Source organism: Lepisosteus oculatus, chromosome 9 (assembly GCF_040954835.1).
Source record: "Lepisosteus oculatus isolate fLepOcu1 chromosome 9, fLepOcu1.hap2, whole genome shotgun sequence".
Classification (NCBI taxonomy): domain Eukaryota; kingdom Metazoa; phylum Chordata; class Actinopteri; order Semionotiformes; family Lepisosteidae; genus Lepisosteus; species Lepisosteus oculatus.
Genome location: NC_090704.1, coordinates 3670978 through 3696953, shown reverse-complemented (window position 1 = coordinate 3696953; position 25976 = coordinate 3670978). Strand labels below are relative to the sequence as shown.

The window sequence follows — 25976 nt, the reverse complement described above, 5'->3', positions numbered from 1 at the left end:
AGCATGGAAAAAAGCAGACATCCCCATCAGTTCCACTCAGCGAGTTAACGATCTCTGAATAAAGTTGAATTTCTTCTTGGCCAAGATTTAATTTGTAATCCCCCTACAAAATAATAATTAAGCCACATATGCATTTTACTACTCGGCATACACATGAAATATCAGAAGTTGCTTTTCTCCAGGCAGGGACGAACCCTTTGAGACCGATACCAGCAGAAGTTGAGATGTTTGGTGACGCCCGGGCTCCTGATAGACCTGCATCAGGGCTCGTCCACTTAAATTGCGGTCCCGCGTGTGCGTGTGCGTGTTCTCCTTCGTGCTTTATTCAATCCGCGCCCTGTGCGGATCTGCGCCACACGTCCCGAGGCTGCCGCGCTGAGGAAGGGAGTGCTGTCTCTTTAACAAACTGATATCACCTGCGACAGGTGAAGAAGTTTCGGTATGACGTCCTCCGCGTTAACTGCTCCGCCCTGGACTCCTCGCCCACTGCGCCTGCGTTCGCACAATGTCGCAACAGTGAAGTCTTTGTTCACCGCCTGTTAAACTCTATGGCAGAGCCTCTTTTTTTGTTTTTGCAGATACAGCGAACGGGAAGACACGTTCTTATTGGCCGCCCTACCTGTTGAATATTGAGGGCTTGGCGATCGGCGAGCTGGCGCCGTGTCACTGTCGAAGAACGAAGTCGAGACTGTGAAAGGCAGAGGAGGGCGAACTTTTTTTCCGCAGGTTGATTTCCCGGCGAGAGTTTCTGGCGCAGGTTGCCTTATGTTTTGAAATCTTTTGGGGTTTTTTTTTTTAAAAAACAAGCAAACAAAATCTTGCGCCAGCGGCGGTGCTGGTGGTGGGGGGGCTTAAGCCGGAGAAGCGAGATGCCACTGGGACTCAGGAAAAAGAAGAACAAGTCGAGGGAGAGCTCGAATTTGGTGGAGAATGAGGAGGGGGGGGGACTGGCCGGAGGCAGCGGAGCCAAGGCGACGGTCAACGGAGCTGGTCTGCCACCCCCGCCGGCCAGCCTGCGACCCAAGCTGGTTTTCCACACGCAACTGGCGCACGGTAGCCCCACCGGCAGGATCGAGGGCTTCACTAACGTCAAGGAGCTCTACGGGAAAATAGCCGATGCTTTCAACCTGCAGGCGACGGAGGTATATACCTTGCGCTGGGTCGTGTTGCGATTTCAACCTTCCCCTTGTCGGGCTGTACCCGGGACTGCCCTGCCGGCCCCCGTTTCGGTTTTCAGCGAATGCATCCGATTAGCAATCCCGCGGTGGCAGAAATGCAGCTTGGCTTGGTTGTTTGGGAGTCAAAATGTGTGTGTGTGTGTGGGGGGGTGAGGGGTACTGCGTTTGCTGGCGCATCACAGATCGTTTTAATTAAAGTGTGCCGCAGGTCTCCAGGTGTACGACTCGGATACGCGCGGTCTGCGTTGAGAAACCTGTTGAGGTGCAAAACGTTTTAGGTAAAATGCACACGAATATAACTTTTTTTTTCCCCTCCCAAAGTATTTCCGATGGTGAGCACGACGCGTTCAACCCGAGCTTTCTGTTTAAGCAAAGTTAATCAGTGGCTTAATATTCCGGGTTAACGTTAAACTAGAAGCATCTTATTTAGCAGTTCTTAATTTAGGTCGATTGAAGTTGTTTTGCTGGGTCAGTGCAAGAGATCTATGGACTAGATTAATATTTAATTGATATTTTTTTGTACTCGACGCAAAGCGATTTTTGTTGCTGAAGGGAATTGTTCAATTATTAGCTGTGATGGCGATACTGACACTAAAGTAACCTGAACAAATCGCAGATGTTAAGATTGCACGTAGAGGCAGATCAATGAGGTAAAATGCCATTAAAAAAAACACCAGTCGCGTTTTGACATACCTGTCCCGGCGAAGCACAATGCTTCACATTGTTCAGTACGCGCTGCGTAGCTCTTGCCGAGTAATCCCTGCTTCTCACGGATAACGCGAAGTATTATAACAATCTATTAAATGGTTCGCGATTAAAACTGCTTTGCGAGTGAATTAATAACTCTTTCATAATCAAACAGATCAGGCAGGGGTTCAGGACCAGAGTGGAATACTGCTGTTGTACCCTTGAGCGAGATGTTTTCTCTGAGTGCTCCAGTAAGCCCCCAGGTGTATCGAAGCTTCTCCATGTTGTTGTTAAAAACGAGAATGTCTCAACTGACCTTCCTGGCAAAGTAAAGGGTGTAGTTTAAAAAGAGCTTCAGGTGCTCAAAATTAAAAAAACTGGACTTTCTCTCTCGGATCAATGTCCCGGTTTGCCTCCCCTCTCCGGAAGCCCTTACCGTCGCTGAGTGCAGCTCGGCAGTAAGACAAACGCCTGGAAATGAGGCTGAGCTGAAAGTGAGTGATCTCTGTGCAAGCCTTTTTCTCTCAGGAGCCGGTGTGCGCACAGAAGACTAGACTGTATAAAGAATACAGGCGCGACATACAAAGAGGTCGCACCTGCTGAAGGCCCTACAGCCGAGACGTCGTGTCTCTTTTCTTTTCGTTTCAGCGTGGGGAAAAAAACCTTTACCTGTGCCTTTGCTTGAAACCAGGGCTGCATACACGAAGAGTAACAAGTATTACTCCCATTTGAATTCCTGTGGTTCTTTCTCTTGTTCCTTTGCCAGAACACTACAGTAATGATTAAGCCTAGCTGATGTGCTGATAGAATGTATGTTATCATTCCAGATACACTTTCAAATATTCTTCTTGAATTCCGATGGAAATAGGTGGGCGAAGATGCCAAATAGTCTACCATTTCAGTCATGCATTTTTTAATGGTAAGGCTGACAAATACTGACTCTTCAGGGGTGATATTTTCTGTGGGGAAATTGTTCCTTTCCCATATATTGAGGGACCTTGTTTGTTTGTTTTTACTCGCTTAGGTGAAACACTGCCTTTCATCAGGAATTGAGGTGATCCTCTGTCTTTTAGAAGCAGAGCACCTGGGCTTCCCTTGGATCTGCCCAGCCATCAGGTTAGCCATTTAAGCTGGTGTTGTAATTGCGGTAAACTAAACCATAAAGGGATTGAGGCATCACTCATGAGTCAGAAGTTTATCTTTCTCCCGTCAGCTGATCTTCAAGATCTGCGAGGTAGTTTCGTGTCCCGCGTGTGGCAGCGAGGAAAAGGCCCAAGCTCAGCTGCGTGTGGCTGATGTTCTGGGATCTTGAGAAAGTACTCGTCGGAGTGCTGGGGTCACTCCTGCACGGCTGCCTCTGAAACCAGATCTCGCTCAAAGTTGGTTTCGCATGAAGCGAGGCACAGCCTGCTTGGAATGGGTTTCCATAGGGTTACTGTTGCATAAAAGGTTAGACTTTGATCTGGCAAAGCACCTGAGTTACTGATCTAACGTTCAGAGCATATGCTTCCTGAATAATTTAAAAAAACAACAACATGCAGATCTAAAGATCTATCGTGACTGATGAAGTTAGGTGAATGCCTGATGCTCACCTTATTTAAACTAATTTGAACCCGTCACATACTGTATGTTTAATTGTCTTTTCTTTTAAAAGCGTTTTGACTGGGTGTCTGATTTAGGTGCCTGGGGTGGAACGCAGGGCTATGGGACTCATTGGTTTTCAATACCACACATTCGTTTTCTTGTACAGAACTGTCTGCTCCATTTTCCCATCAGTTTTGAATAAATGTGGTACCTAACCTCAAACAGGGCAGCATTGCATGTTTATATATTGAATAAAAGTTTACAATGTGCTTTTTCCCCCTTGTATGATCTTTAGGTTTTTTATTTCTAAAAGTATTGACTCTTATCCCAACTATTAGTCAGCTACCTTAATAAGCTTGTATGTCTAGTGTACTGTGGCACTATACTTGACCTGATATACTTTGAAAAATAGCTTTTCAGCTTAAAAACGTTTTGTTGGAGTCAGTGGATTTTCCTTAGTGCACATGGCTAATTGGAACATGTAACCGGTGTGTTTTCAATGCTTTTTAATGCTTCTTTTTCTGCTTTTCAAACTTCATCAATACGTGTGGCATAGTACAAAGGAAAGTACTTCCTGGTGACAAATATTTGCATAGCTTATGTCATCAGTGTTGAAAGGTCATTGGTGATAGTTTCCTAGCCTGGACAGAGTTTATCCATGGGACTTTTTATATCAACTGAGGCCTTATTGAAGAGACTTAGTGACAGCCTTAGCAGGAATAGGCTGACAGGAAAGAGAGAGTGTCTGTCTGAAGCCAGCCTGACAGCTGATGTTCAGTGTTAGCTGTAAACAGGAAAAAAAGACTGAGTACAGAGGAAACTAATGGAGAGCCCAGCTTTGGTGTTTTATGGCATGCAACAGAATTTCTGTGCAGGTGCTTTGTTGAATTTCCAGACTGGTGTCAGAAACTGGCTCCTTTTGCAGGAACTCCATTCTTGGCATTGCTGTTAGTTGCTTTATTGAATAATGGACCTCCTGTTTATATTATTTTTATTAATGAACATTTGTCACTTGTGGGTTTTGAAGTATATTAATGAGGTTGCAGCTGATCTGGCAGACCATCCTGAGAAAATGTAGGTGGAAACACAGTCTATTAGCAGACTGAAATCCTGTTTCTGCCTTAAAATAAACCTTTACTAATTAACGGCTCAAGTGTCAATATTTTGAGTACTGTTTATCTCTTTATGATGTAATTTCAAAAAATTTCAAATTCAGCAAATTTGTTTTACCAGATTTATTTTTCAGACATTCACACTCCTTAATTGCAGCTATAATTGCTCATAAAAACGCTACTTATTTTACGCTTTGAAGTGTGACGCTAAAGCTTCAATACATGCTCCTTAATGGATTATATTACAAAATGAATAACAAGGTCATAAATCACAGCCTCAAACCAGTGTTTACTGCACTGGGCGCTGCCCAGGGTATAGCAGATTGCTGGATATTAGAGCACTAATGTATAATACTTGTAAACTGGAAAAAAACTCCAGGATACAACCCCTTCCTGACATATAGTGTCAAATCCACAGTGACCAGTTCTGGAAAATCAGTTGTGCGTTCCAGGGAAGGCTACAACAAGAACAACCAGGCGTTTTCCCTTTCGGTCCTGCTTGTAAAGATTCATGGTCAAATCTCTTTATCGGCTGTCTGCCAGAGAACAACTAGGGCAAAGTCCCGCAGCACCGCCCAGTTCTCGAAAACAGCTGAGCCCCTGATCTTTCCACCACTTGACTTCTGTTCCCCTGCCTCAGATAATTGTAATTGTTGTCCGTAAAGCCTTCAGGACTAGAATCAGATAAACTACAGTAGCTCTGAAATACCCCTGGTGTTTGGGGTGGAGCTGGCCAGTTCTGGTTTGTAGCTCACAGCATTTGGATTGCAAACTATACAGTGGTTGGTTTTGTTTTCCCTATGAGAGAACGAGAGTTTAAACAGTAGCCAGATTATTAGTTGGCCATTATACCATACCACGTACACAATGTGTTAACAAATAGGAACAAGCAGAATTTTTCTGCGAGGGATACTTGCTCCTTAAGCGCTTCATCTTAAGGCAGAGTTCCCAGTCCTGCTCCCAAACACTAGTTTGTGTTCCAGTCCAGCTCGGCCAAGCAGCTGAACCCTTAATTGGCTTAAAAGTAGGATCCGTTTGAACCGTTTGATTGTTTTCAGCTCAGGGTTGTCTTTTAAATAATGCATGTCGTAAGTCAGTAACCTACAATTCCAAACTTTTGTGTAGAACAAAAACGAAGCTGGCCAATGTTCCAGTCACTGAACTAGATGGACGCATTAAGGCTCCCGTTGAAGAATTGGGATTGGTTGACGTGAAAACCAGCAGGTGTGAGGGCCTCCTCTATCAGGATTGGGAACCCCTGGCTGAAGGCAGTGGTTCCTGCTTGGTTGGGTAACCGTAGGCTTGCCAGTTGTGTTTTTATAGAAGCCCGCCCTCTTGCAAAGAGCCGGTGGTGTTTTTATAGACGCAAACCTGTTTGCGAAGAGCTGATTGTGCTCCACAGCCCCACAGAGCAGGTTTAGTGTGCCTCCGCACAGAGAGCCCACAGGTGCCTGTAGGGACTCGCGCACACATACATTGGAGTTCTTAACCACGCATATCTCTAGGGACGTACACAGTGCAACAGTCAACACCACACAATGTAGACAACAGGAGCAATAAATATGTTATGGAACAATAAATATAGGAGTGAGGCAAGGAAAATAGAGGTCGCAGGGGTCACTGTAGCGCCAGGAGAGCCCTGCCCATCTAATCCCAACCCTTCTGGCCTGGTGCGCCCCCTCCTGGAGACCTGCTGTCACAGGTGGCTGGCGACATGATTGTCAGGGTTGTACACGTACCCCGACAGCTCATCCTCTCTCGGGGCCCCTGTGTCTTTATTTATTTTTTCTTATTTCCAGCTTCTGAGACTGATAGGAGCTGTTAGGAGCTTCTTCAGAGCTTCTTCCCCAGCTCAGACGTTTCGTGTTTCGTGGGGGTGGGGGGCAGGGGCAGCTGCTTGATACCTGAGATGTTTTTATTGGCAAGCCTGACATTAATAGTGAAGACAATTCTGGTTTTAAGTTGCTGAATGTTTATTGCATAGTGTTAAGATGCGCTGGAAGCAAATCATTATTTGAAAGACGAGGTGCTTTGATTTTATTTCTTGAGTGTAGAATGCTGAGGTTTGGCATATTTTTTTCCCTTCTGAAGGAAACTAAGAGTCCCTACATTTATGCATGTATGTTTTTAGAAAAACATATGGATTTCAGTTCTTCAGTGTTTTTGCCGTTATGTTGCTTAATTGATCCTTCGTGACTGACCGTGATGCACTCCAGGGTCTGTTGCATAAACACATCGGTAGCGATAGAGTTTTGATTTGGCACAGGTGATGTTGAACGTCATAATCGAGAAAGAAAACGAGTAAAATAAAAAACACAGCCGAACATCACGCCCGGTTACTTTCAAGCAAGTTCCCAAGTGGACTCGCTGGCAGTAGTGCCAAGTCCTTTTTAGTGACCAACCAAGCATTTTTGGAACTGTCCTGATGGACATCAATGAGTGTGGACAAAACACGCAGAACAGACCAGCCACTGGCCAGCCACGTTGGTGCCAAATGTCATTTGCGTTAAACGAATTTGCCCATGCCGTGTCTGTTCTGTAAAATGTCAGGACACAAAGTACAACAAAGACGGTCGTTTTCCCCCGCCTTTGGAATTTCTAGGTGATAAAATCCGTTTGATGCGAAGGAACAAGCACAGGTTAGTTCCACGCCGAGAAGTCGTGAGAGTGCTGAGCTTCTCCGGGTGTGAGGGGGAGCCGGGAAGGTGGTGGGAATCTAAAGCAGAGCTGGGAGGAATGGGCCCACATGTCTCTCCTTGCTGCTCTGCAGCCTGGGATTGACTTTGACTCGCTCCTTTACGCTCCCTGCTCGAGGTTCGTCAGAGGCTGAGGGTACGTACGCGTGAAAGCTCCTCTGGTGGGGTTTCCCAGTTTCTCGGGGGCACTGAGGGAGCTGCAGGAAGTCCCCGACATCCTGCTGGGTGGGCACAGGCTAAAGCCGTGAAGATAACCTTCAGCATGGCTTCTCTGGGGGCCTGCAGTGGCCGGCAGTGTTTAACGTCCCAAAACCCCCGGAATGGTTTCTCTCACCATGAAATGCCCAAAGGGCTTGAAACTTGTCGGATTGGTAGAACAGGAGTCAATCGAATCCGTTTTTTTTAATTGCAGATGACGAACCTGGTGTTACTTTTTCTGGTTCCCGTTCTGTTGTGAAGGTTTTTTTTTTTCCGCTTTGTAGTACATCTGCCTGCCTCGGTGGGAAATTTAGTAAATAGAGGTACGCAAAAAGTTTCATTAGTTTTCTGCTGTAGCTAGGAGATTCATTCTGCTCCCAGGCATATTGGTGAGGAAAAACAAATTAAGGCAGATGTAAGGAATGTGAGGGGTGGGAATGAAAGGGAAATTCTCAATAAAGGAGGAATGGTGCCCACCCTCCATGGGCCATGTGGAAAGAATTAAAAGCATTCCTAAAATGTTTTATGAAAAAGCAACTCGCGAAGGAGATACTAACAGTTTTTTTTTGTTTTGCTTTTTTCCTCCCTTCAAAAAATGTCAAGTATCGGGTCTGGTTGAGAAGGGTTAAAATATTCTTGTGCTTGAGTTGTTTGACGGAGATCCAAACCTTAAGAGTAGGTCTACTAACTTCCAGTTTGTGTGGTTTTGTGATCGGCGACGGCCTCCTGTCATGAACAAGCGTAACATTGTCGATGGCATCTCACAAATGCTTTTAGTTAGGATTTGAATTTTTACGATGCATAGATCTAAAACCTCACTTAAAGCAGAAAAATCTGCAGAAAAAGGGCTGCGTGTGTAGGTATTTCTCATGTTACATTGTTTTCGTACCTCTGACTGCAACTGAAGTGTACAGAGTACAGGACTCTGTGGTTTGACGTTCAGTCTGTCACCATTATGCCTCGGGCCACAGCTGTTTATTCTGCCTCGGGATGAATTACACGATGTGGCTCGGGCGATTAATTTTTTTTTTCTTTCTCTTCTTTGGAAGTGATCAGGTTTGATATGGTGTGGAATTTTTTTCCGGCAGGAGCCGATGACGATATGAAGGGCGTGCTGCCAAGGAGGGTGTGTGATGAAGCTTGTAAAGTGTTTTGTACAGGAGTGCCTTGCAGGCCAGAGGACACATCAATAATGATAATTAACATTGTTGTGCTACCCTTGGGTGTTGCCACTCCACTAAATTTGCAAAGGATTTGGGTGGAAAGGATTTAACACCCATATGCAGTACCATTCTAATCGGCTCAACTCAAGTCTTGTATTTGGTCTGTATAGATAAGTGAAGGGCATTTCAGGTAACTTTGATACAATGGCTTCAGGGGAGTCTTTGTATTTCTTGCTGTCTGTTCCACAAGTGCACGACAATTTATTGCGGATAACAGCTGCTCTTCACTGTAAGCCTTGCCCGTTCTCTCTGCAAAGTAAACACACTGCTTTGCACGGGGATTCCTGTGGGACACAGAATTGATGGCAGTCTTTCAGAGATGTGTAAAACAAATCTTCCTAGAATTTCAAGACGATTCTTTTCTGCTGTCTCTCCAGTCACTATGCTAAATGGCAGCCAATCAAATGACCGTTTCATGATAAATGAAAGGTCTATTTCATTTTAAAGAACCAGTCTTCCCCATGTCTGGCTTCCTGTTTAGGTCCCGAGATGGGGTTTTCGTCAGATGTTCTTGGCAAACGGGGGTACGAGCAGATGCCCAATGTCGTTGAAAGCACACGCTCCCATTGCATGTGTTGCACAACACTGGAATGTGAGAACAAGTGCGACTCGAGTTGAGCTGCCTCTTCTGTTCACAGAACATGTTTCAGCAGATACCCTCGAAGCTGGAGTGATTTTAAGCCTGGTGTTTGCAGGACTGGAAGATACTACTTCCATTCACATATCCCCATCGATGGCGTACAATATACACCCGCTGCCTTTATCATAGGCAGTTTAAGAGAGCTGTTTAAGTTTAAGAGAGCTGCTCTGAAGCAGAGAGCTGTGTTCTGGTTAGCTGACGTATGACAGAGTGAGGTTATTGATGGAGCATGTCAGTGGCGTGTCTGCTTTCAGTCTGACTGTCTGATTTGTTCAGAGTGGCTTAGTTTCAATAGTAATTAGTGCTTCTGAACTGATGTTTGTCATTAAATTGTGCATGGCTAATTATGATTCCAGCTTGCACATCCTGTCCGTGTTGTTGATTTGTTTGATGTTGCAATGAATGTCTCTCTTTCTGAGCAGACGTTACAAACTTCAAAGTAAGTAAGTACAATATCTATTTTTTTTTTATTTGAATGCACTTCAAGCCTGAGTGAAAGGATTAGTTGTAGGCGAGTGATTTTTATTTCTGCTGCTTGAGGTGTCCGCTTAAATGTGCGTGTTTACGGTACTGTCAGCACATTGTTTTAAACTCTGTGCAGTGCTTAATAGAAAAAAAATCAAATATTAACCTCAAAGTAATGGCCTGTTCTGGCACTTTTTTTAAAACTTGCTAATAAGTGTAGGGAATCCATTAAGAAAATAAAGCAAAGCCGTTTTAGTACTTTTTTACATAAAAGCATATAAAAAGTACTTGTCTTCTCTACAAAATGCCTCCCATTTCCCTCTAGAATTGCGCACTGTGACGCAGAGGTGTACTATGTCTTTTCATGGATGAGGCTCAGACTCCTCTTCACAGCAACAGCTCTGAAAGCCTCTTTATCTCAGCCGTGTCCTTTCTGCGTATCAGCAGCTGGTGGGCTTCAGTAGCAACCTGTTTCTACGCTGTTAGCAAATTTGCATCCTTTTTTGATTTTCCTTCTCTGCTTGAAGCACGAAAGACCCTGACTAATTTATGAGATGGTTTCAATATGCATTTTGGAATCGTTTGTAGACCGTAAATTAAGAGGAGCGACTACAAACCTTAATACAGTACCTGTACTCTCCTTGACTTTTTTTCTGTAGCAGAATTGTTCTCATAACTGTAGATAATACTCAATTATTGTAGCTGCAGTATCTTTGCTGCAGTTTTATTTTCGGAAGTCAAATTAATAAAATACAGAATTGAATACTTAAAAGATGAAATACTGGAAGGTGTGTTATTGCATTTGAGTTGTGAAGTTTTTTTAGTCTTAATTTTACTTCTGGTCCCAATTTGGTTGGGGGGAAAATGATAACCTCACAACTCAAATGCAATAACACACCTTCCAGTATTTCATCTTTTAAGTATTCAATTCTGTATTTTAGGAGTGAAACAGTGTGCTCAAGGGTACAGCAGCAATGATCCCGTTTGCGATTTGAACCTGAGTCCTAAACTACATCCCGCCTGCTAATGTGACAATGATGCACTGTACGTGTGAAATCTTGGAGCTGCACTGACAAGGATTTTGAGGTTAAACATCCCTTTGGAGGTCAGAGCCATACAGGTAACAGGTATACAATACAGGTGACTTCTCTGCCCAGACAGAGTACGCCTCGGTCAAGGCTGAAGCTCTGGAAGAAGCAGGACGTCTTAGTGCTGAAACCTCATCATCCAAAGCGCCCATCTCTGTTACGTCACTCCCAGCGGCTGTTGAGATCTCATCCCCCGCCCCCCCCCCTCGGCTGGCGTAGGTGCGCCTCCTCCACACTCCCCCCTCCCCTCCCCGCTGCGGGCGGAGGGGGTCTGGCCGCGGTGCGGAGTGGGAGCCGAGATTGCCGACGTCACGGCGGCGCCCGAGACGCCGCGCGTTGTTTCCGTAACCAGGGGCAACGCTCCGGTCCGCGGCGCCTGGCACCTCTTGCGGGCTCTGTGAAACGCCGTGTAAATAATGGGAAACTCCGATTCAAAGCCCTCTGATGCTTGCTTAATAGGTGTTCAATTGTTTCATTCTGAATCTCAAAAAGACGTGCTGGTTTCACATGGAAGCGCAGCTGTGCGAGGGTCGAGTTTCCATAACCAATTCGTCTAATTTGAATATCCCTAATGAAGCGTGAGGTATTCACCGTGGAAAAAGAGACAGACGATTAAAAAGTTTTAACTTGACTGGGTCTTGTTAGCCCTATCGAACCTTGCTGGGTTGTTCACATGCCTAAAACTTTTCTTAAATTGTTTATTGGTAGGTACTTGCGTGTGGTGTTGCCATTATATAGTAGATGTTTGTGATGCAGTGAGTTGTATAAAGTAGCTGGAGACACAGGCATGGGCCATAAAGACATGTCTGCTTTCACCCCGTGTGGAGTTGCAAGAGACACTGGGAGAACAAGGCAATAAAAATAAAAGAGAGTCAAGGTCAAGATCTCCACCAATATAGGAGTACCAGCATGGGGGCGGAGTGGTGGCTCTGTGGTTAAGGATCTGCACCTGTGGCTGAAAGGTTGCTGGTTCAAATCCTGCAGCCGGTAGAGGAATCCTACTCTGTTGGGCCCCTGAGCAAGGCCCTTAACCCTAACTGCTCCAGGGGTGCAGTACAATGGCAGACCCTGTGCTCTGACCCCAGGCTCTCTCCCTGTCTGTGTGTCTCATGGAGAGCAAGCTGGGGGATGTGAAAAAGACAAATTCCTAATGCAAGAAATTGTATAGGGTTAATAAAGTGATGTGTATGATACCTGTGTGTGAGCAGCATGAATGCATTTTACTGTCTCTGTGAACACAAAACCTGGGAGAGTGCTCACAACGACAGTATCTCACACGGAGCTTGGCAGTCCTCACTGGTCCAATTCGTTTGGCTTCCAGAATTGTCCCTGGGTGACGTTTTGCTTCATTTAAAGTGGCTGTGGCACCAGGGAGACGTCACTAGGAATAACTGACTCATGGCTCGAACGTTTGCACTTGGCCCTTCCTGCCTCTGCCATTTAGCCAGGGGGGTATGAGCAGGGCAGTGCTGTATCGTGTTCCTGGCGATCGCATTTCCCTCCTCCTGCCAGGAGCAGGGGCAGAAAGGTGTGACTCCAGGTTCTGGATCGTGGTCGCGGTGGCGAAGGTCGCTGTCGGGCCACAGCCTCCGAATGCCAACAACAACCACGCAAGAACCGCAGCAGGAGGCATAACAGCGAATTCGCTTTCAGAAAGCTGCCGAAATGCGGGGTACGTCTAACGACTGCAGTTTGAACTCGAGCCAGTCAAGGTTAAACAGTCGCTATTGTTTTTCCAAAGTAATAAATTATTGGTATTTCTGTCCAAGACATTTGATTCTTCCCTTGGGAGTTAAAAGTAAGGGAATAAAGTTACTCTTAAGTGGCGTGATTAGCTGTACAGGACTTTAGCTACAGCAAGTAGCTAGGGGGGCAGCTGTCTCTTCAGGTAGAGTCTTTTCTCATTTAGCTCTCTGTTGCTGTCCTGGCTCTGGTAACTGCAGGTTTGCTTACAGGGATAAGGACACCTGGTCTCCCGGCAGCTTAAATATGGGCTTTGAAATAATTCTTGCTGGAATATGGGCCAGGAAGTAAGGTGCTGCGTGTTCAGCAAGTGTCCTTTGTCTAACAGGTGCAGGATGATGAACCTGGCCTGAACCCCAAATGTCAGACAACTGCAATCCCTGCTACAAACAACAGAGATCAGAGACGTACCCTAAGATGTGGGAGCTCCATGGCATCCAGATCAAAGAGGAGACGCTCATTTAATATTCACGCCCTGTGGTCACGTGCAATGAATAATCATGAGATCGGCCACTTGTTTTACTTGTCATTAATTCCAGACACGAGAGCCCTTGTGCTCCCGAGACATAAGCCCCGATGCCTTCGTGAAACCCTCCCAAATGCGCATGTTCCGCGGAACCTCTTATCTCCAAGTGGTTCTCCCTGTCCATTACCGGAGCTGCATTTTCAGACTATTAATGCAGATCTGAAGTGGCTTGGTTAGACTAAACAAAATGCTGGGGATCAGGCGTGACTTTGTGTCGTCAGGAATGGTGGTGTGCCAGCCAAGTATTTGGAAAGTCTTGGCGTCGTCCTTAGGCTGGTGTCAGGTTGTCTGACTGCAGGTTCTCACACGTCCAAACCAGAGGCTGTGCCCAGTTACTATGAAGTCAATTACTGTTCTCTTGTTCCTAAAACAGTTTGTACTTCTTGATTTGATTCTTCTCCTGACCATCTTGTGGAATATTTCAAACTGGCTGCAAACTCCTTCCATCTTTACACAGAACGCATTGTACATGTCAAACGTGCACACTGCCTGATGAACTAGATGATACGGTTCTGTCTTGCACAAAACATACTTTATCGGTTGTTGACGATGACATTTTGTTTTTAAACAGATCATGTTCTGCACCTTGAACACGCACAAAATTGACATGGACAAGCTCCTGGGGGGACAGATCGGCCTGGAAGACTTCATATTCGCCCACGTCAAGGGAATCAAGAAAGAGGTGGAAGTCATCAAAGCAGAAGATGCCTTAGGCCTCACAATCACGGACAACGGTGCTGGCTACGCTTTTATAAAGGTACACGGAGCTGAAAAGCCACTCTTTGTTTCGGTGTATTCCTTAAAAGACTTTCAAAAGGGGTGAATAGGAGCATTGTGGCAGTTTTTAAATGCTGTCTCGCATTGAGAGTCCATCTGTTTTCTTTTTGTGCTTCTGGGACCTTTGCTACATTTTGTATAGGGGGGAGAAAAACAAATTAACCCTCAAGGCCCAGTTTCAGGGGGTTACTGACTGTGAAACAGGCTTTTCTGGCGAAACCCTGAACCGCCACCTAGTGGTGGTGAAGTGTAAGTACCTGTCCCGGAGGTCTTCTTGAGCCAGATCTTTCTAATCTGAAGCACGGGGCCTCGCAAATCAACATTACCCAGCCTGAGTCTGACCCTGGAATCAAAACCGCAACAGAAATTACAGCTGTAGTGGTGGGGAAATACATTCTAACAACTGGAAGGAGGCCATTCGGTATTGGCAGTAAACCCCAAAAGTATTTTCCGGCTTTCTGTGCAGTGATCAGTGTTTTGCTGTGTGGGAGGTTGTGACTTGACATGAGCTGAAATGTTAGAAACCCCCCCTTCTACTGCCCCAGGGGGATGCTGGGACAGGGAAGGGATACTTGGGCAGGCACTGGAGGGCACAGGCTGTCTTGTAGGGTAGCGAGGGGTATCGAGTGATGTTGAACAGTAGTGCTATTAAAGCTTTGTCTTTGTTATGTCATGCATTATTTATATTAAGCAAAATTCTTGAATTAATCTCTTATGGTTACATTTACCTCGTAAATGGTTTTGTGCAGAGGCTCCACTTTAAATGCATTTAGTGGTATTAACGTAATTGTGGATAGAACAGATTTGTGCCAATCGTTAATATTGAAGTGTTGCATCAAGCTCACATGAACATTGTCTCAATTATACAGGCGACGGCGAGGTAGCAGAGCTATTCCAGAGCAGGTAGATTAATGAGGAAGGATATCCTGCTCCTGCTGGGTGGGTAGTTGAGCACCGTCAAATCAGCCTGCCAGCACTGGGGAAAAATGGGAGGAGACTTTAGAACCCAGAGAAATCCCACATACTTGCTAGGAGAACATGCAAACTCCACGCAGAAAATCCCTCAATCCAGAACTGAACTCAAGACCACAGTTGTGAGACTGTCACCCCACTGCCAGCAAGAATAACAAAGTATCTGTTCATCATCAAATGATTGTTAATGCTATATCTATTACAACATAACCCAAAGCATTAAGCTTTAAAAAGCCTTAAAAAAGGCCTAGATCAACTCCGTCCTGTGTTGCAGTTGACAAATGGAAACGTGATGCTTCTTTTGTCCTGGGCGAATCAATCCAATCAGATGAAGAATGCCATGTCAAGGAAATCAATTGCTTTGATCAGATTTCCTTTGACTTAAATAATGGGTTGAATGCAGGAATTTGACAAAGGATGACGTGTGGATAAGTACTGCTTGGTGTTCTTGATGAAGATCGGGCTCTTCAAGTGTTGCTTGTCCCTTCTGTTTGCACGAGTGAAACGGCTCACCTTGTGTTCTGTCTAGTGTTCTGCATCTTTACCATTAGGTGTCGGTAAGTATTGGTCTGACCTTTTTGGTAAATCTAAGAAACGTTCAGACAGAATGCAGCTGAATTATTTATCACAAAAATTATTAGCTGCCGCTAGTGGTGTCAGTGGAGCAGCAGGTGGCGCCGTTGCCTCAGGGCCAAAAGGTCCGAACCCATGCTCCAGTCTGGCGACCAGGCAGGCGCCGCCCTCCGGATGAGATGCTGATCGAAGGTCGTGACGGTCGGGTCCCCCTGGCACTGTTTGGAAGAGTAGGGATGTTAGCTCTGTGTCCTGGCTGAATTTCTCTCTGGGCTGTAGAGTCTGGCCTCCCCAACATTGCCCCCTTACCTCCACCAGGGAAGCGGTTTCCTCACTCCTTCACTGGGCCCGCGGCGTAGCAGGGCTGCAGTTGCAGAAAAACTGCCTAGGGGGGGCGCTACTCCACCTGTGTGTCCCTCTCTTCGGTGTCTGTGGAGATGAAAAGCGCTCCACGAATATTAGAATTAGCCACCATGACGTCCTAAGTAACTAACGGTTCTCGATGACTCGATTTCCAGCGCATAAAGGAAGGCAGCGTGACGGACGGGGTCAAGGTCATCTGCGTGGGCGACCACATAGAGTGCATCAACGGCACGAGCATCGTCGGCACCCGGCACTACGAGGTGGCCAAGATGCTGAAGGAGCTGCCCCGGGGACAGACCTTCACGCTGAAGCTGGTGGAGCCCATGAAAGCTTTCGGTAAGTAATGCGGGCCTGAAGACCTGCCAAGCGTCTTGCTAGTGATTGGGCGTGACCGTCTGGCTAGAGGTTGGGCTCAGTATTGTGCTCGCAGAGCGGAGACACGTTTCTCCAGGCACTTAGCTGCTCCTTCGCTTTTGTCTGCAGAATGTATCTACAGCAGGTGAAAACTGCTGCAAAACAATGTGTGGCACTTGCAGTATATGTCCTGAAGGTGGCGCAATGCTCTAATATTCAGAGAAGGGTCCTCCACCCACCTCCCCCTTTCCTCTCCACACCCCCCCCCCCACCCAGTTTACGCACAGCACTGCTCCTAATAGCTCGGTTTCCAGGAAACCGAATTCACAGCACCCATGCTGTTCTGAAAAGTCTGGACTGGAAGGAAAAGAGTTCCGTAGGAGGTAAATAACTACTGAAATAGCTCTGTACTGTGAACTTCATTACCTTAATTTGGTATGGAGGGACAGTGTATGTTCCTTGTACAACATCCAGGATGTACGCATCCACAGAACATCCACGAAAATGATGCGTGATGTTTTCGGAAGTATTGCCGTTTTCTCTCCAAGATAGTGCAAATGTCCAAACCCGCTCATGACGGAAAGATACTCTTCGACACTTCGGGGATTATTAGATTTTCTCAGGTTTCAAAGTATATTTTTAAACACATTCAGGAATCCAGACTGTACAGTAAAAACAGGAGCTGGGCAGGTGAACAGTGTGTTTTAGAGTGTGAGTTTGTTCTTACCAGTCTACACACGAGGGCTGTATTTTAACACTGATTTGATGCCATTTATCCAAGGCTGTCCAGTGCTGGTCTTCAATGTCCTCCTTTAAATGACAGGATGGTCATGAAAACCATGGTTTTTGTGCTTGAAAAGCTCATTAAAAGAATTCTAAAGAAGAAGTTGCACCCCCCTACATTAAATTCTAAAGAAAGTTTGTACATTTACAATATTTACATGCCTTTAAAACAAGAACAACTATACAAATCCTGCTATTTTTAGAAAGTAAAATATTTTTAAAAAATGCAGTAAGGGGCTAAATGGCCTGTCCAGTCCTTTAAACTTTCATCTAGCCCAACACCTTCCCAGCTGGGAAGAAACAGTCCAGTTAGAACAGTAATTGATCAGGCAGGTTGTTCAGAGCTGAGCTCCCTGCAGAGATGGCACCCCCCCTAGGATGCAGGAAGCCCTGCTGATCTCCTGACGGAAAACAGCTGTTGATGCTCTGCTTAAGAGCACGAGGAGAAAAGAAACGATTTGCAAAGGTGCTAGATGGCTGCATCACAGCTCTGGGGCAGATTGAGCTGCAGTACATGAACCAGAACATATTTTGCTGAGCATAGAACCCTGTTAACTCTCATTTTCTTGATTTGTTTCACTTTGAAGCTTCTGGGTGGAGAAAAGTTATAGGCATTGGAAATTGAACATACCTTTTTGTGCCTTAGCTGCTTACTCAGTTAACAATATTTGGTCAAATTGTGTAACTTGTAAATTAGATTGCACCTGCATTTGTCAAAGTACACTCTTGAGATTGTGCTTCCCACAGTTAAATTATGTATCGAAAGTGTTTGTAGTTCTAGTTGAAAGCTGCTGAATGAAGCCGTGTATCTGAATCATCCCACAGGATGTTGTCAGGATTCAAACCTTTGGAAGCTCAGGAATGCTGCGTTAGACACCATGCAAACATTCTAATCTCTCTCCATCTATCCAGAGTTTTTTTTTCTGCTGATTCAGAGGAAGGACATGGAAATTTCTTGAGTTGATAGGAATTCTCTTATCTATACAGTTTCCTTGGTAAACCCTTTTCCATGTTATGTATTGTATGTTGATTTAGCTGTAGTGATGAGTTTTTTTTTCTTTCCGACACAGTCAGAAAGGGATTAAAAGTGGGCTCTGCAAGCAAACGTTACGCAGTAAATGAAAATGATCAACCAATGATCACTTCTTCTTGATCACTATTACATGAGATTTGTTTCAGTCTTGTAACACGGATATTGCAGCCTCTGAAGTGGACTGTACAATCCGTATCCACAACCTGAAGCCCAGAAAGCTGAAAGCTGAAATGAAGGCTGCACTTGACTGGCGATACTGTGCCAGTTCCTCTGCAAACAATTTAGGCCACGTTGTCTGAAGCTGTCAGCCTGTTTTATGTGGAGATGTCACACTGCTCCCTTTCTCTGCCTGTTTACAGCTCCTCCAGCAGGAATGACTGATAAATGCTGCTGTTTTATAGCCCGTGTCTTTTGATACTGAAATGTTGCATACTGCATCTGTGTTTAGTTGTCCCTGCAGCGCTATAAACTGACAATGACACTAAATGCTCCCCAATCCACCACATGCACAAGAAAGGGCTAATTTGGTTGAAGCGATGGCTGGTTGAATGACGAGGAAGAAATGCAAGCACAGGGACTGGTGTGTTGAAGTGCTCGTCTCATGAGTGGGTTTTGAAATGCTAGTGCTTGGTGTACCACTGTGTAATACATGTCCAGGTGGCAATGAACCCTCTGAACCTCCATTCCTATCGCTTCCTTTTGTGCAGGCGGCTGCCAGTAGCCGTTTCACTTTTTTTCGGAAGAAAAAAAATGAAAACTGTTATTTAGGACCATCTCTATTATAGAATTGACGCAATTCAAGTAATCGGAGACTTAAATAATTGGGCTTTTCAGGTAAGTCCGTTAACGTTTTCAATACACAGTCAGAGGAAACTTGTTTCGTTGGCCATCTTTTTATGTTCCTGAGGCTATTTTTCGTATTTTATTTTTATTTGATCATTTTCAGATTTATGTGCTGTTCCTGTGACTTATCACGGGATGGGTTCACCAGTTCAAGGTAACCCAGCTCATGACCTGTAAGTGAGACTGGACGTCCTGTCTGAGCTCAGATCATTATGGCTCATCACAGGAAAGCAGACTATTTCAACTGCAACATAGCTGAATGTTTTATTTGTGAAACCATCAGTATTTGTGTGCTACAGTTACAGCCCTGGGCTGGATATTGTGTTGCTGTGGAAATGCGATCATGGGGAGAATACTCGTATGACTGGTAGTTTTGTGCGCTTCTACATGGAGCGTGACACAATTGATAATTAAACCCAGCAGGTGTTAAATGTGAATAGTTGTTGTGACAAATTTATCTGCATGTATCCAATTTCAAACAGGATAGAGTGCCTCTTCTATGACTAGAAAATTAATATAGTTTTCCATTGCTCTATAAAAATAAATGAGCATTAGTTCCCTAAATTAAAAAAAAAAGTCTGTGGCTTACAATTGTTCATTAGTGCCTGTTCCTGGTGATCACTCCCTTGGAGCCTAGATAAGATTGGGTTTTCCTGTGTCAGGAGACCCAGCCCTTTTAACGAATGTAACTTCTACGCTGCCTGAAGTGTGGGGCTTTGTGCCTGTGAAGGAAGAGTGATCCTTAAGCGTTTCTGCTTGAATAAAAGACTCACACCTGCCTCAAAATAAAAAATGCTTTTACAGAACAGCATAGTTAATGGTTAAATGGCAATCTTCAAAGAAATAAACATTACACTGTGTACAGGAGCTCTGAGCTGAGCCTGTTGGATTGTTTTCTGCTTTCAGAGGAGATTATGTTGCAGCAATACAGCAACAGTGAGTGATTACTGACCCTTCTCTTGTGGTGCGAGTTTATTTCTCTCTAGTCTCTTTTAGAATGCAGATAAGGTGTGTGATGGGACTAAAATAGCTCACCATTCAATATTTATGAATTAGGTCTTGATCTGCTTCAATAGCCTTGTCTTTTAGATGCTTGGAAAGCTAAAACACTTTAGCATGTTCAACTAATAGCTTTATTTGTATTCAGAACAGAATAACCGCTCAGATGTCCAGCATCTTTCTCTTAAGTTAATATTTTCTGACCACATTTTTTTCTTAAAATGGCATTCCAGTCTGTACTATTTAATTATGCTTAAATGCCCTTGACAAGACTTACTGCAGTAGTTATTTGTATTTTCTGGTACAAGTACAGGTCTTCATTTTCATCTTAGTAAGATATGGTGAGATTTGTAAGAAAATAGCTTGATATTAAATTATCGATTTAAATTATTTGAATGTATTTTTGCAGTGATAATGCTTTAAACCTTCGTGCTGAATGTTAGCCCAGACTAGTTTGTTTTTCTTTGCTTAGCTTGGATGTAATTTGATTATAAAGGAATGTTCTACATTGATGATGGCAGGAGACATTGTTTAAAAGTGGCCAAGCATTTCCAAAACAGACAGGCAGTTTGATAAGTTAGTGCCGGTCTGTCATCTGCTGTTGTTTGTCATGAGCTGTTTCATGAAACGCTGGGGGGATAAAACAAAGTGAAAAATGTTTGTTGCTTGCACATTTCATAACACTTCTTCCTAGTTTAAGGATATAATGTTATTATTGAAGAGTGACATTTAGAGGCAGTCTCAAAGAAGAAGATTAAACTGTAAAGTGTTTGAATGTGCAGGCTGTTGCAGAAAGAGGGGAGGGGAGGAGTGATTAAACTGTACTTCGGCTTTTCTAGCATTCAAGGAGTTATGAGCAATTCTGAGCCAAGATTAAGGGTCAGTTTTCATACTGGTTTCAGGCTGTCCCTGCCTCTGTAGGAGAGTATTCTACATGCCATAATGGGAATCCTATTGTGACATTAAGGAGCAAAAATATATTATGTTTATTTATAAAGTCTGATCTGTTGAAGCAACACACTTGTGTTCTGGGGAGGGAGGGTAATTGCATTTTCCTTGAGGTATACTCAAAGGCAGCTCATTAAGACTGAAGTAAAACTGATGCCTTTAAATGGGATGGCTGTGAACAACTCGCAATGTAAGAAAAAATCAACCCAATTGCTGTCTCAAAAGTGTATTAGTGAGACAAAAGATTTTCAACTGAGTTTTCAACCTTTCAAAAAGATCCAATAGCTGGAATCCTTAATTAAGTCAAGTCATTTATCCAGACTTGCTGTTAATGTAGATATGTTTAAAACAGGTTTTGCACAAGGAAAAGCTGGACTTAGGTGGATGTTTATTTTGTGACCTGAGTCTTTGGATACAGCAGGTCTTTCCCAGCCAAAGTCCTGTGGTTTTACAGGTAGAATGATTAAGCGTGTTTAACTGGACTGATCAGTGATGTCAAGGGTACAGTTCAGTGAGACCGAGCTCAGCTGCAACAGACTTTCCATCGCGAGCTAAAAGGAGCAGACCCCTGACCTGGTTTCAGCGCCGTGTAAAACGTGCAGCTTCCTCTGAACCGTATTGCCTGCTAGTCTGCTCCCGAGCGTGAGTGCTCCTTCATGGGCAGAGACTCCGGAGCATAGAGACTCTTTGTGACGTGCTTTTGTTTGGCGCAGAAATAATGCGGGCCCTTTTATGCTCCATGGATTCTAGGATGTGGATTTTTTTTCCTCCCTTGAAAAGCACATTTTCATTCGGCGTGACTCCTAAGACCTTCTACTGCTTTTAAGTTTTTGCTCTTTCGCGAAATGAAGTGTGAGTTTCTCACAGTTGCGGTGCCGAATCACTGTATACACAATACCAACCGTGTACAGTACAACCACTGCTGTACAAAATTTGTTTTGCTCTGTAGAATAAGTTATGGTTGTGCATTCAGGCTTTATTCCTCTTTGTCATTCAAACACCTATCCTTCTGACAAGATAAACCCAAATCTTGCACATTGGTGACGCAGTAGTTTGTCCTTCACTCCGGAGGCAGTACTTTATTTTGTTTTTTTCCTCATGAGAACATAAAACTTACGAATGAAAGGAGGCCCTTCATCTCCACTAGCACAATTGGTTTTTACTATGATCCGGAGATCTCACCCAGGTGAAAGAAGCAATGATAGTGGTTTTGACAGCATGGCTGAACAGCTTGTTCCAGACTCCCACAACCCTGTGTGTAAAGAAGTGCCTCCTGTTCCCCATTTCATTTAATTTGTTTTCAATGTCTTTTTTTGTCTTGGAGACAAATTTACAAAAGTAACGTTTGTTCTAGTTTCAAATCAAATTGATTTTTTTCCCAAGTCAGAATGTTTTTCGGGGATCATGGCCGTATATCCAAAACCGTCTAATATCACTAATACCTCTGAAATCAGCCCAGAACATACAAACTCTGGGAATTTTTATCTAATATACTACAATGTTTCAAAGTAAGCTGTCTGAATTGAAAACTGATAAATATTAAATACAGAAAGCAAGACGCACACAAAAACATCTGCTTTTGCTTTTATACTTATTTTTCTGATGTTTGGGTTGTTTGAAGCTACAGTATGTGCCTTTTGTATTTTTTCCTAAATAGAAGTGCTGTACTTGCATTGTTCTATTTGTGGTCTGGTTGTTATTATTTCATCCCATTACGTAAAATAAGCAACTTGTTCCTCTGGACTAAATTGTAGTTTTTCTCAGCACTTAGATGGAGGTGCTTAATCCTTTTTTTTTTTACTTCAAGAGATATGCATCATAAATCAAGTGAATACAGCACAAAGAAAGGCCAGGATGACTTCAGTCTTTAAGCAGATGGTTTGCTGGCTTCTGTTTTTAGAGGCTTTCAAGACTTAACTCACTTTGTCTCGTTTTCTGCTGTTCAGCAGTAACATGTTTTCTGGTCTGTGAAACAAGGCAAGTTTTTTTCAGGAGCTGATATTTAATAAATTGGATGCGATTCTCTTTTTTTTTAATATCGCTGTTGTTTCAGCAGTGTCTTGCTTAATTGCCTCTCTGAAGTGTCATGCAGTGTGACAACTGGCTATCGCAAAAAAAAAAGGGGTTCTCTTTTGTACCAACTCTTGCCTTCAAAGATAGTCATGTCATTTTAAAAGTGGGCAGAAGTGGTGTGTGTGGTCTTACTTGAAAAACCCTTTTGTAAGAAGGATGCACAGGAGAGCCATTCAGCCTAGCCTATTTAGTAGTTAGTATCTACAAGATCAAAGGATCTCTTCCAGTTGTTAATTGAAAGAAGCCAGATATTTGGCTTTAGCTACGTGGCTGGGTCGCTAGTTCCCTAGTCCGATGATGCGTGAAGCTTGCCCTAGAGTATCAAATAAGAATTGCCTGTATAAACGGGGTGCTCCAAAGTGGGGTTGAGAATAATCCTTTAAACAGCGAGGAAACCTGAAAATGAAACTAAAAGTTCAGTTTGGGACCCAGAAAAGTTAAAAACTAAAAATTAATGGCACGCTCGCCACCTGTGGCACCCCAGTATTGGTGCTGTTGCTTCAGCTTATTCTGTAAATGCTTGACCGTAACCCAAAGTGCGCTGTATCTTCGAGAGTTTTGAAAGCTCATTACGAGAGGCCAAACCCATCTCATAGTTAAGGGTTTTCTTAGCTTTGCTCCGCTTTGGCCCAGAAGGCAGCCGGAGGGGGCCCGGGCGTGACATCGGAGCGTGCCGCCAGCGCCCCCCTCAGCGATGTCTGTCCTGTTTTGTCCCCATGGCAGAAATGATCGAGCCCCGGTCCCGAGGCGCGAAGCCTGGAGGAGAGAACAAGATCGGCACGGGCCGAGGGACGCTGCGCCTGCGCTCCAAAGGCCCCGCCACCCTGGAGGAAGTCGTAAGTCGGTTTTCGACGGGCTCGGAGGAACGAACGCTCGGGTGATAACAAAAGGCCGTGATCTGCGCTCGCCAATGTCTGAAATCTTTTTTTTTCCCCACCAGCCGACGGAGTTTGAGGAAAAAGCCGTGAAGAAAGTGGACGACCTCCTGGAAAGCTACATGGGAATCCGAGACACTGAGTTAGGTGAGCTGATGCGACCGGCCGACGTGATGATGAGGGTTTCCTTTCATCCGTAAGCTACCTGCCCCCTCTTGCTCGCTCATTTTAAAGAAACGTGCCTGGGCAGCTCCAGAACCCCACCACTCTTGTGGTAAAGTAGAGTTTTCCCGTTTCTTTTCCTACATTGCTTTCCATCGGCATCCTTGGGTGCTTTCTTTAAGGACCACTGTGGAGTAGCTCTTGCAGGATTAGCGTTGTCATTACCCGTCACGCCTGTGCTCGTCTTAAGCCCCCTCGCAACCTTCCCTGTTCTGAGAATCGCCCCTCCGTTCAGAAGTTCTGGTTCGGGGCTGGTTAAGCAGGCTGGTGACCCGGGACTAGAACTTGGATCCCCCCCAGTGAGAGGGCCGTCGTCTCCGCCTGTGGGCCGCCTGGTGCCCCGCTGCTCTCTCGGGCCTTCCTGCCCCCTGGGGTCTAATTTCCGGTCTCATTTCCGTCAGCTGCCACCATGGTGGAGGTGGGGCGGGACAAGAGGAACCCGGACGAGTTCGCCGTGGCCCTGGACGAGGCCCTGGGGGACTTCGCCTTCCCCGACGAGTTCGTCTTCGACGTCTGGGGCGCCATCGGAGACGCCAGGCGGGGCAGACTTTAACACGGCCGGCTCTGTAAATGCTTCAGAGAGGAAGGGGGGAGGGAGGGGAGGGTGAAATTTATATTAAAAAAAAAACAGTGTTTTGGGCTGTTTTTAAATAGAGGTTTTTATAGCTTTAGTACAGGAAATAACTGTGCTTTAAGGACAGATGTATTTGTAACCAAGATTTTTTTTTTTTACAGTGTTTTAACTCGAGCTTACGTTTCATGTAAGGGCTTCACGTCTGCAGCTCCTTCCCTGTAAATGATCTCCTTTCCCGTCGGAATTAGTTGTCTGTGAGGAAGGTGCACAAAGATTTGATTTACCTTACTTTACTGCGGCGCGGAGAGGTTTTTGAAGCTTCGGAGTTTCTTTGTGGGGAACAGTAGTGGCATTCAAACGAGAAGCCTGCACGACTGGACAGTCTTCGTTCTCTGCAGGCGCTGCCGAAATCCTGGTCATAGAACGGCCACGGGGTGTCTAGACAGTCTAGAACATTCCTCTTCGACTCCCTGTAGATTTCACCAGGGAACCCTGCGCCCCGTCCCTTCTGACTTCGACAAAGTACCGTCGTCCTCAGACCTGCGTCAGGGTTCACGGGCCTTTTGAGAAAGTCGTTTTTTCTGATCCTCTTCCAAGCTAAACTGTATCTAAAAATGGAGAGAGCACAATCACAGTGGACTTCGTGAAGGGACTGTGCTTTAATTTTCTTCGACAGGCTTTTTTTCCTTGTCTGTGTTGTTCTGGAGCCCAGCGTGGGTTTGGATTTTTAAAAAACTTTTGCTACACCATTCCCTCTGTGATGTTAAATGCCCCTGGAGACTGGGTAGTGTTGTAGCTTGCTTTCAGGGAACGCTGTAGAACAGAGTGGCATTTATTCCACCAGCGTGTGGCTGTCTGAGTAATCATTGAGGTACAGGATCAGTGGCTGATTTTAATTTGAAACCTTAGGTAATGGGGAATAAAAGCACTTCTTATGTGTAATTTCAATATTAACATTAATTTTTAATGAGTTGAACAGTTTGCTGAAACACAAGAATATACTCTTACAAATGTCACAAGATCTTATATATTTTATATTTCTGTACTTAATTTATTTGTTTAATAAAACAATCTTCATATAAAGTGGGAATGTTTTTTTTTTTTTTTTACAATGTGGTAAACTAGAAAGATAATTAAAAACCTTTATGTGTCTCTGGAACAGCCTGTCTTGCGTAAACTTTTTCCTTTCCTTAAGTGTTCAAATTTTGGAGGATATATTGTTGGCCAAATTTTTGAAGATGATTATTTTGAGTTTTGTTTTTTAGACTTGGGAAGTTGTCTAACAGATGGTGTGAGCAGACTGAATGTCCAGTTTCACTTAATTTCATGCATGTGTGGAGCCAGCTTTGTAAAGCAGGACTGTCGGTAGAGAACATCTGTGCGTCAGTCCAGAATCTCATGGACTTCTGTGTTGAAAAGAAAACTGTTAATAAAGAAAAGCAATGTG

General features: G+C 44.5%; 1 protein-coding gene across 1 annotated transcript; it reads left to right on the top strand.

Moving 5' to 3' along the window:
* Window positions 1–370: 370 nt before the first annotated feature.
* gipc2 (GIPC PDZ domain containing family, member 2) lies at window positions 371–25976 on the top strand. The gene is made up of 6 exons (XM_006634685.3): window positions 371–1142; window positions 13712–13897; window positions 15981–16161; window positions 23582–23694; window positions 23799–23880; window positions 24357–25976. Exons 1-6 carry the CDS (start codon window positions 870–872, stop codon window positions 24506–24508), a joined length of 987 nt encoding a protein of 328 aa, XP_006634748.1. The 5' UTR covers window positions 371–869; the 3' UTR covers window positions 24509–25976.

Coding starts and splice junctions, on each gene's coding strand:
- gipc2 (XM_006634685.3), top strand. CDS start 870: ATGCCACTGGGACTCAGGAAAAAGAAGAACAAGTCGAGGGAGAGCTCG. Junction 16,162..23,581: donor GGAGCCCATGAAAGCTTTCG/GTAAGTAATGCG, acceptor TCCCCATGGCAG/AAATGATCGAGCCCCGGTCC. Junction 23,881..24,356: donor AATCCGAGACACTGAGTTAG/GTGAGCTGATGC, acceptor CATTTCCGTCAG/CTGCCACCATGGTGGAGGTG.